The sequence below is a fragment of the Psammomys obesus genome, unplaced genomic scaffold (genome assembly GCF_907164565.1).
Source record: "Psammomys obesus unplaced genomic scaffold, mPsaObe1.curated_primary_1811, whole genome shotgun sequence".
NCBI lineage: Eukaryota > Metazoa > Chordata > Mammalia > Rodentia > Muridae > Psammomys > Psammomys obesus.
In genome coordinates this window covers 377,606-388,793 of record NW_026593947.1, presented here as the reverse complement: position 1 = coordinate 388,793, position 11,188 = coordinate 377,606, and the positions used below count along the sequence as shown (strand labels likewise).

The 11,188-nt window shown below is 42.7% G+C and overlaps 1 protein-coding gene across 1 annotated transcript; it reads left to right on the top strand.

Moving 5' to 3' along the window:
* The first annotated feature begins 3,482 nt into the window (after positions 1-3,482).
* LOC129684395 (peptidyl-prolyl cis-trans isomerase A-like) lies at positions 3,483-3,983 on the top strand. Its single transcript, XM_055617539.1, has one exon. The coding sequence runs from the start codon at positions 3,483-3,485 to the stop codon at positions 3,981-3,983; it is 501 nt and encodes a 166-aa protein (XP_055473514.1).
* Positions 3,984-11,188: the final 7,205 nt, after the last annotated feature.

Genomic DNA, 11,188 nt, shown 5'->3' with positions numbered 1-11,188 from the left:
TGGCTATTACAAACAAAGCTGCTACAAACATGGTTGAACAAATGTCCTTGTTGTGTACTTGAGCATCTTTTGGATATATGCCTAAGAGTGGTATAGCTGGATCTTGAGGAAGCACTATTCCTAATTGTCTGAGAAAGCACCATATTGATTTCCAAAATGGTTGTACAAGTTTATATTCGCACCAGCAATGGAGGAGGGTTCCCCTTTCTCCACAACCTCTCCAGCATGTGTTGTCACTTGAGTTTTTTATCTTAACCATATTAATGGGTGTCAGGTGAAATCTCAGGGTCATTTTGACTTGCATCTCCCTGATGGCTAAGGACACTGAGCATTTCTTTAAGTGTTTCTCTGCCATTCTATATTCCTCTACAGGAAAGTCTCTGTTTAGCTCTGTGCCCCATTTTTTTAAATTGAATTGCTTGATTTGTTGCTTTTAACTTCTTTAGTTCTTTATATATTCTGGATATCAGCCCTCTGTCAGATATAGGGTTGGTGAAGATCCTTTCCCAGGCTGTAGGCTGTCGTTTTGTTCTGACAACAGTGTCTTTTGCTTTACAGAAGATTTTCAGTTTCATGAGGTCCCATTTATTGATTGTTGTTCTTAGAGCCTGTGCTGTTGGTGTTCTGTTCAGGAAGTTGTCTCCTGTGCCAATGAGTTCTAGGCTCTTCCCCCACTTTTTCTTCTAACTGATTTAATGTGTCTGATTTTATGTTGAGGTCTTTGATCCACTTGGACTTTAGTTTTGTGCAGGGTGATCAATATGGATCTATTTTCATTTTTCTGCATGTAGACATCCAGTTGGACCAGCACCATTTGTTGAAGATGCTGTCCTTTTTCCATTGAAAGGTATTGGCTTCTTTGTCAAAAATCAAGTATTCATAGGTGTGTGGGTTTATTTCTGGGTTTCCTATTTGGTTCTATTGATCCACCTTTCTGTTTCTATGCCAATACCATGCAGTTTGTATTACTATTGCTTGGTAGTACAACTTGAGATCGGGGATGGAGATACCTCCAGAAGATCTGATGTTGTACAAGATCGTTTTGGAAATTCTGGGTTTTTTCTTTCTCCATACGAAGTTGAGAATTTTTCTTTCAAGGTCTGTAAAGAATTGTGTTGGTATTTTGATGGGGATTGCATTGAATCTGTAGATTGCTTTTGGAAAAAATGGCCATTTTCACTATGTTAATCTTACTGATCCATGAGCACAGGAGATCTTTTCATCTTCTGATTATCTTCTTCAATTTCTTTCTTCAGAGACTTGAAGTTTTTTTCAAACAGGTCTTTCACTTGCTTGCTTAGAGTCACACCCAGGTACTTTATGTTATTAGTGGCTATTGTGAAGGATGTTGTTTCCCTGGTTTCTTTCTCGGCTCTTTTGTCTTGGGTATACAGGAGGGCTTCTGATTTTTTTGAGTTAATTTTGTATCAAGCCACTTTGCTGAAGGTGTTTATCAGCTGAAGGAGTTCTCTGGTTGAATTTCTGGGGTCTCTCGTGTATACTATCATATCATCTGCAAATAGTGAAATTTTGACCTCTTCCTTTCCAATTTGAATCCCCTTGATCTCCTTTAGTTTTCTTATTGCTCCAGCTAGGACTTCAAGTACTATGTTAAAGAGATATGGAGAGAGTGGGAAGCCTTGCCTTGTCCCTAATTTCAGTGGGATTGATTTAAGTTTCTCTCCATTGAGTTTGATGTTGGCTATAGACTTGAGATATATTGTCTTTACTATGTTTATGTATGTGCCTTGCATCTCTGATCTCTCCAAGACTATAAACATGAATGGGTGTTGGATTTTGTCAAATGCTTTTTCGGCATCTAAGGAGATGATCATGTGGTTTTTCTCCTCAGCTTGTTTATATGGTGTATTACATTGATGGATTTCTGTATATTGAACCACTCCTACATGCCTGGGATGAAGCCTACTTGGTCATGGTGGATGATATCTCATATGTGTTCTTGGATTCGGTTTGCAAGTATTTTATTGAGTATTTTTGCATCAATGTTCATAAGAGAGATAGGTCTGTCTGAAGTTCTCTTTTTTTGTTGGGTCTTGGTGTGGTTTAGGTATCAAGGTGACTGTGGCTTCATAGAATGAGTTTGGTAGTGTTCCTTCTGTTTCTGTTTTGTGGAATAGTTTGAGGAGAATTGGAGTGTAGGAGATCGATCAGCTCAGTGGTGCTGCAGCCGTGGAACTTGGAGGCCGGTATAGCCATCCACTGGGAGTCCAGCCACAGCTGCACAACTGGGAGGCTGCCAGTACAGATGCCTGCTGGGAGGCCTTGGGGAGCCCCTATAGCTGTCGCTGGTGAACCTGGGTGGCCCATACAGCTGGCAGCCCACCACTGAGGGACTGGGAGGCCCACCTTCTCTGTCTCAGATACCTAGCAGGGAGTTCTGTGCTAGGAGCAGCAGGCACTGTGGGATGTCTCTGCCGAGGAGGGAGGCCTGACAAGGGGAAGTGCAGGGTGACTGAATATTCACCACTTCCAGTCCCCAGAGAAGTCCTAGAGTGACCTGGATCCAAATGGTCTCAGCTCACGGTTGTCCCTTCTCACCCAGGAAGCCTCAATGTCAATGTTCTGGCTTCAGCTGCCCCTCCACTCACCAATTTCGGAGTTTCAGATCCTCTGCCCCTCAGATACTGTGCATGTTGGTCAACACCATCTTGGATCTGCCCTCTCTCACTCCTTTTGAAATGAGAACTGTGTTTGGGCTCCACAGTCTCTGGCTCCCTTTCTTTCATAGATGTAGAGTGAAAGAACTTTGTATCTTCTCTTTGGAGCTCAGATTCAAGCCCAGACCTTGACATGCCTATTAAACACACTTATTTGCATGTGAGACAGGTGACAGTCTGACATCTACAGGAAGGGAGGCATGTGAATGTATGTTAAGGGTTAAAAATATCTGTTCTTCCAATGGGCTCCAACCCATCTTCACAGAATGGGCTCATTATTTCAGAAGCAGGTAAGAAAAAATCAGGAAGCCAGAGAGGCAGACATAGAGTGGGGGCAGGGTGGATTTAATTTGAAATATGGAATGTAAGAGTCAAATTTTCAGGATTTCACTTCACATGGCTGAGCTATGAGGAGCTCAGAGAAGAGAAAGTTCTGGGAACCTAGATTGAAAAGTTGATGCCTGTCTTAGAGTTTCTATTGCTACAGTTAAACACTATGACCAAAAGCAAACTGGGGGGGAAGAGTTTATGTGCCTTATACTTTTACATCATAGTCTATCATGGAAGGGATCCAGGACAGGAACTCAAACAAAGACAGGATCAGCAGCCAAGGGGTGGCCCCACCCACAATGGTCTGAGCCCTTCACTAATTAAGAAAATACCTTACAGGAGGATCTTATAAGAAACATTTTCTCAATTGAGGCTACTTCCTCTCTGATGACTCTAGCTTGTGTCAAGTTGACATAACACTAGCCAATTTGGCTTTGCAGGTGCCACTGTCCCCTATCACCACTTGCTGCAGCCATGGGCAACCCCACCATGTTCTCCTATGGCCAGCCTTTAGGTTGTGTCTTCTTTGAGCTATTTGCAGACAAAGTTCCAAAGATAGCAAAAAACTTTCATGCTCTGAGCACTGGAGAGAAAGTATTTGGATATAATGGTTCCACCTTTCATAGAATTATTCCAGGATTCATGTGCCAAGGTGGTGACTTCACACACAATAATGGCACTGGCAGCAGGGAGAATTTTGAGAATGAGAACTTCACCCTGAAGCATACAGGCCCTGGCATCTTGCCCATGGCAAATGCTGGACCAAACACAAACAGTTCCCAGTGTTTTTGTTTGTTTTGTTTTGTTTTGTTTTGTTTTATCTGCACCACCAAGACCAACTGGCTGTTCGCCACGCAGGCGACCTTTGGGAAAGTGAAAGAAGGCATGAACATTGTGGAAGCCATGGAGCATTTTGGGTCCAGGAATGGCAATACCGGCAAGAAGATCACAATTTCCGAGTGTGGGCAACTCTAATTCTTTTGACTTCTGGGCATCTTACCCACCAGACCATTCCTTCAGTAGCTCAGGAGAGCACCCCATCTCATTTGCTTGAAGTACTCTGTAATCTCTGCTCTCACTAAAGTTCTTTGGGTTCCATATTTTCCTCATTCCCCTCCAAGTCTAGCTGGGTTGCAGAGTTAAGTTTAAGATTATGAATAAAAAGTAAACAAACAAAAAAAGAAAACCACTAGCCAGTACAATGCCTGTGGAAAACAACCCAGGAACATGAAGACTTGGAAGTAAAGGAAGCATAAAAAAGGAGAAATTTTTATTGAAGAGCAAAGATGGAGAAGCATCCACCAGAAAGGGAGAAAATGAAGGAAGCAAACTAGATGAGACAGGAATATAGATATACTGATGGGAGAAAGAAGGAAAATAATGATCAAGTTATTCTGACCAGCACGATGTTTCTGGACTGGACATGGCAGGATTCACAGCTGGTTCATGTAGTTACTCAAAGGTTCTCCGGAGGCACCTTCTCTACTGAGGATGTTTGACCCACAGAAAGAGAAGCTGGGAATGTCCCTTTCCTTTCTTCTTTCCTCTGACTTCACAAGAGTTAAGAGCAAGTATAGGAAGGGACTAATGAGTCAAAATAAGTTTCCCAATATTTATAGAAGAGGCTGAGGTGAAACTCAGTTGATAGAATGCTACCCTCATACACAAAACCCTGGGTTTCCCTCACAGTACCACGCAAACTGGGTATGGCCACACATTGATGCAATCCCAGCACTTTACAGGTGGAGGTAGGAGAATCAAGTTCAAGGTCATCCTTGCTACACAGTAATACATTCAACACAACATAGAATACATGAGATACTATTTTTAAAAACAAAAACAGCTATAGCAGTTGGCAAAGAAATGTAGGTATAACCTTGAACAAAGCTAAATGTTTTGGCTAGCATTCTGAATTAAATATACTGATTGGTTGTTAGAAGACATTTCATTACTTGAAGGTGACTGTGGTCATCTAGAAGCAAGAGACTAATTAGTGGAGTGAAGAAGCAAATCGGGCAAAAATAAAAGTGTTTAATAATTATACCCCAGGGTTGCACTCCCGCAACCCAATAGCTACAAAGATAGAGACTAATGTTTTTATCTTAGGTGAGCATGAATGTTCTTGTCTGGGAATTGCAGCTGAAATCTAACAGAGTTATAATATAATCCAGCAGTCTCCAGTGGAAGATGGCCACTTCTCTGATACTGTCAACTGGCCACTTTTCTTTTACCCACATTGGCAAAAACTCCCTTGGGACTGGGAATTCAATTCAGTACAGGTCCTGGATTCTTTTCATTTCTCCCACAACTAGTAAGCAAGAAACAACATTCATCAGAAGCCTAGTGCCTTAACACAATAGAAATTCACTAGCCCCACTGAGCTCAGGAGTTCAGAAACTGGGGTGATTCTCTTCTCAGGGTGGTAAGAGGCTGTGTGTGCCCCCCTGAAACTCTGGTTCCTCCTTCAAGTTCACCAAATAGAACTCTGTTACCTATGCCTGTGTTAAGTAGCTAACCATGTATCAGCATGGTTAAAGAGCATTGAAAACAGGCTGTATAAGCAGAAACCAAGTACTGCAGGATCATGGGTGAAAGAATGGGATCTAGCCTCCTACCATGGTTGGAGACATACTTTCTAAACTATCCTGAGATTGCTATTTAAGCAGTATGATTACTGATAAATAGCAAACACTTAACTATGTTATCCCCTCTCTTAAGAGTGAGTCCAAATGGGCCTGTCACACACTTTCCTAAAGATCCAGAAACACAAGGTTTAGGCTTCCTGATCACCTCTACCCACTATCACACTATGATTGCTTTCCAATAAAATTTTATTTGTGAGACCTGAGAAGAGTCAAATGCATGACGATCTGTAGCTTTTGGGAGAAGGGGAGTTGGGTTTGTTTAAGAGCGTAATTCTTAAAAAGCTCCCTGAGGTTCCTGTCCTCAGGTCAGCTCTCACAAGACTATAACACCAACAGACATGTGGGATGCAAACTGTAACCCAGCCCATGATTGTCTCTGTGTCTGTAAGCATGTTCCTTAAGTGAGCAGCACATTTTCCAAGGGCAGAGTCTATGTCTCTTTCTTTCCCATCCATAGCGCCAACTATTGTGCCATACACACAGCCTGCCATTTTCAAATGCAGTTTGGCTTGGCCTGTGCCTTTGACTCTAACAAGCCCTGCCCAAAACAACAGAGTGAGACTTTTTATGTCCCTTTTTTCTTCACCATTTCTAAGCATCTAATGACAGTAAAGAACACTGTGACAAGCAGAGAGCATTTTTACACCACAGGGATGAAGGACGTTTAACTGCTCAATTCTCAGAAACTTCACAGAAGCCCGAACTGAGGAATCAGCCCCTTCTCATTCGTTGGTGGAGAATATTGGCTTTGTTTTTCATAGTGGCATGTTTCATTTTCAAGATGTACTTTTCATTCATGACCACACTCCCCTTTTCAGAATCTCACACTGCTCATTTTCCCAGAGCTAAGTGGTCCCAGTCACAGTCAAATACCACATAGAAACCAGATGTCTCTAAGGACCATTCTCCCAGCCCAAGTGACTGTGAATGCATATTAGAACATAGCCCATGCACACATCCATACAAACACATATATACACACACTGAACATCCAGGCATATGTGTCCAGCTAACCTTTCTTAGAAAGAAAAAAAATGTGTATGCTTTTTTCTTAATTTATTTATTTTTTACTCACTTTACATCCTGGTTGTAGCTCCATCCGTCCTCCCTTCCAAGTCCCATACTTCCTTTCTCATTCCTTTCCCTCTCCCCTCACCTATTCCTCAGAAAAAGGAAGCTCCCTTTCCCATAGACCCCAGCTCTTCAAGTTACATCAGGTCTGAATTTGTCCTCTTCCCCTGTAGCCTGTCAAGGTAGTCCCACCAGCAGGAAGTAATAAAAAAGCTGGCAAGTGAGTCTGTGTCTGATGAAGCCCCTACTTCTCTTACTACACGACCCACATGAATTCTAAGTTTCCCATATGCTACATCTTAATAAGGGGCCTACATCTAGTTCATTCATGGTCCTTGCTTGATGCTTCAGTCTCAGCAAGCCCCTCTGGACCCCGGCCACTTGGCTCGGTTGGTCTTCTTGTGGAGCTGCTTTCACCTCCAGGTTCTCTTCTCTTTCCTCCCACTTTTCCACAAGACTCCCTTCACATTGCCCAAACTTCAGCTATGAGTCTCAGCATCTGTTTTGAGGCACTGCTGTGTAGAGTCTCTCAGAGGACAACTCTGACAGGCTCTTGTCTGTAAGTACAGCAGAGTATCGTTCATAGTGTCAGAGGTTGGCACTCTCCCATAGGGTGAGTCTCTGGTTCGGCCATGCATTGCTTGGGCATTCCCTCAGTCTTTGCTCTATCTGTTCTATCTTGTACACGTTCTATCCATGCACATCTTGTAAGCAGGATAAATTTGGGGTGTAAGTTTTTGTAGGTGGGTTAGTATTACCTGTATGTGTTTTTTGAAGCAGGGTCTCATTGTGTGGCCCTGGCTGACCTGGAGCTCACTATGTAGATGGGACTGGCCTGGAACTCACAGAAATCTGCTGCCACTACCTCCTGAGTGCTGGGGCTAAAGTTTACACCAGCATTCCTGGCCATGTTCAAGCTTTTGACATTGTGATGTGGCATTACTATAGATGGTAAATCTACAAGTTCACACTCAAGATCTAAGCAATGCAGTTTAAAAACTTTTTTCAAAATATAAATCTTATAATATTTTAAGCAAATTTACAAGGTTGTGTTGGTTAACACTCGCTGGTGACCTCATCTCACTGCTTCCCCCTCCCCACACAAACAGAGGTGTTCAGAGGAGGATGGGGTATTCTCATATAGCCCAGGCTGCCCTCAAACTTCATGAGCCTCTTGTCTCTATATCCTTAGTGATTGCTGGGATCACAGGCATGCACCATTACATCCAGTTTATGTGGTATTGAGGATCAAAACCTTCACCTTGTATATACAGGACACTCACTTCCAACAGAGCTATGCCTTCAACAAACTAGTGCCATCCCCCAACCCAGTACTGGAGAATGAACCCAGAGAATCACACATGCTCAGTGGGCACTCTACTGGGTTTTGTATCCAACCCTCATATATATATATATGAGGGAGAGAGAGAGAGAGAGCCTAAAACACCAAACTAACAGATACTTTGATTTAAATGTTTCTCTCCAAAGTTTATGTGCTTCAAACAACCCGGGAGTTCTTATGCTAATTTTTGAAGGCAGAGCCGAATGGAAGTGATAAGAGATGAGATCATGAAGGGGCTAGGTACTAGAATGGTACTGGGGGCTTTATACAAAGGGAAAGACCCAAGCTTGCACACTGGCTTTTTCTGCTATGTGAATCCCCTACCTTGTTACAATACAGCACCAGGCCTTCAACCACTGACAAGAGATGTCAGCCCAGCCTCACTGACTTCTTGGACTTGGGAACAGTGAAAGAGAAAAGCCCTTTAGAAGTTACCCAGCCTCAGGTATGCATCCAGAGCAACAGAAAATGAAGTAAGACAACTTTATCATTAGTTAAGTAATTAAAACACTTGACAAAGCAAATATTCCATGATTACAACTACTACTTTGTTCTCTGCAGAGCAGGAACTGAGGTTTATTAATCTATGTGGCTATGTGGCATCCTGACCTTTAATAGTTGATCAAGACAAGAGGATCCGAAACGTCTTTGCATGGTCCCTCCTTTTAAAGGGAGACACTAGTGAGGAATGAGCTATATGAAGTGGGAGTAAATTCTCAGCTCTGAAGCCCACAGGGGCTTGTCTTCTAAAATCAACACTGTTGCCCAATTCATTTCCACACCCAGATCACCCTACTGTTGTTACCCTTCAATGTAGTATGGACACATTCTTCTGGGGCCATGATTCAGGATGCTGAGGCAGAAACAGTCTTCTAGTGAAATAGACTGGGTCATATCAGTGAAAGCAGAGACTTACGTTATTTCAGCTTTATACAGAAATACCTTATGGCTGCCCCCTCTCTGTACTCTATGAATAATACTGAGAATAAATGATTTAAATTCCTTCTGGATTGTGCTCAGGAGGGTCTGTCGATATGGCTGGCTATCAATTGTTGCTTTATATCAGTGCTAATGGGAGGAAATGCAATATAAACATCCTGGTCTGGGGGAAAAAAAGAGTGGTACTCATTGATTAAATTTACCTGAAAGCTTGACATATCTGTCAACCAAAGGTTGTATTTCTGAATAAGTCGCATAACTTTAAGAAGCTGCCAGTAAAATGGGGATACATTTTAGACAATATTGAAAACATGTGTTTCCACAGTTAACATCTATGATGTCAGATACTGGGCACCTCAAAAATTCCAGACCTTTCCAGTCAGTACTGTGGGTCTCCATGGATCCTACCTGCTTAAGACTCAGCCCAATGTGGTTAGATCCCAGAGCATACACAGTATGAGAGTAAAGTAGGCAGTGCCCACATTCTTTAGGTAAGGGTCCTTTCTAATATGCCTGTTGCTGTTTCCAGTAGCACCAAGCTGTGTAACTCTCAACAGCCAGACTTACCATCTTCTGCCTGTGGGTCCAGAACTAGAATACAAAGGCCAAGGTCTCTCTAAGGGCCCATGGAAAAGTCTTTCTCTTTCCTTTCTGCCTTTGAAAGGTCACAAGTATCTTTGACTCTTGTCTGCCTTCAACTTTATGTTGTGGGCAAGTGCCTCATTTCCCATCCACAGCTAGTTTTGCTCTGTTCAGGATCCCTATTGATTGCATGGGTTCTAGCAACACTATTTAGATAACACCTCATCTCTGGACCCCTAAAGTGTCTAAGGAATTCTCAGATTGCTTATAGTCTTATAAAATAAAAGATATAGGACTTGGGGATCAGAACCAGACATCTCAAGATAAGGATGTGACTTTGATCCCCAACACCTGTGCAAAAAAGACAGCCAGGTGGTTCAACACTTGTAATCCTAGCACTGGATCGGTGGACACAAAAAGTTTCCTGGGCTCACTAGCTGGCTAACCTAGCTAAATCAGCTAGTTCTAGGCTGGTTAGAGATCCTGACTGGAAACAGAATTAGAGAAGGATATGGTGGTGTACAGCTTTAATCTCAACACTCAGAAAGCAGAGGCAGGTCATTCTCTGTAGGTCATTCAGGGCTGCTTGGTGAGACCCTGTCTTAAAAAAAAAAAAAGAAAGGAAGGAAGGAAGGAAGGGAGGGAGAGAGGGATGAAGGAAGAAAGAAAGGAAGGAAGGAAGAAAAAAGAAGAGGAGGAGAGGAGAGGAGAAGAGAGGAGAGGAGAGGAGAGGAGAGGAGAGGAGAGGAGAGGAGAGGAGAGGACTGGTACCCAAGGTTGATCTCTGGACTTGGCACTCATGTACACCCACCCACACATGTGTGCCTACATAGATACAAACATAGAGACAATGTAAACCACTAAGAGTAACCGTCCCCAATCAGAGTTGCTCTGGTGCCTTGTGAGTCTCTGGCAAGATTAGCTGTAAGTGCTCAGCATGTGTGCACAGACTGGGGCTACATCTGGGTGTGGATGTCATCTGAAAATTATAGAGGCTTCCCTCAAACCAGTTAGGAACCACTGACATTGTGAAGTGCTGAAATCTTTGAGGAAGAGGCAGAAAAACAAGCACGAGAAACAAAAAGAACCAGGGCACTGCATGAAGGAACCCTGCTTTCCTCTGCCTCCTCTGTGGATCTTCATGGTGCTTTGGACACAGCTGCTGGCTAAATGTCTGGTAACTGGGCTTATACCACTACAATTAACCCCAGCATACATAGGCGTTCCATAAGTATTTCCGAGTGTGTGAATAATAGATACATAAATTCTGCTGAAGGCTTAGTGGATTTTCTTACCTTCTCTTCAGCAAAGACTATAAGCCTAGGAGGCTCAAGGAGAAAAGACACATTCATTTTAAGAGGCCACTTAATCCAAAATCATTGCATACAGAATCTGGGCTAAAAGCCACTTAATCCAAAATCACACAGAACCCGAGCCTGGTGTGGCCAGACTTTCTGGGGTTTTTTTGTTTGTTTGTTTATGAAGTCATGCAAAATCTAGATTTCTATATGAGACCACCAGAGCTTCCTAAATCTTTTCTTCTTCTTCTTCTTCTTCTTCTTCTTCTTCTTCTTCTTCTTCTTCTTCTTCTTCTTCTTCTT

What these genes read in the sequence shown, in the direction of transcription:
- LOC129684395 (XM_055617539.1), top strand. Translation starts at nt 3,483, where the DNA reads ATGGGCAACCCCACCATGTTCTCCTATGGCCAGCCTTTAGGTTGTGTC.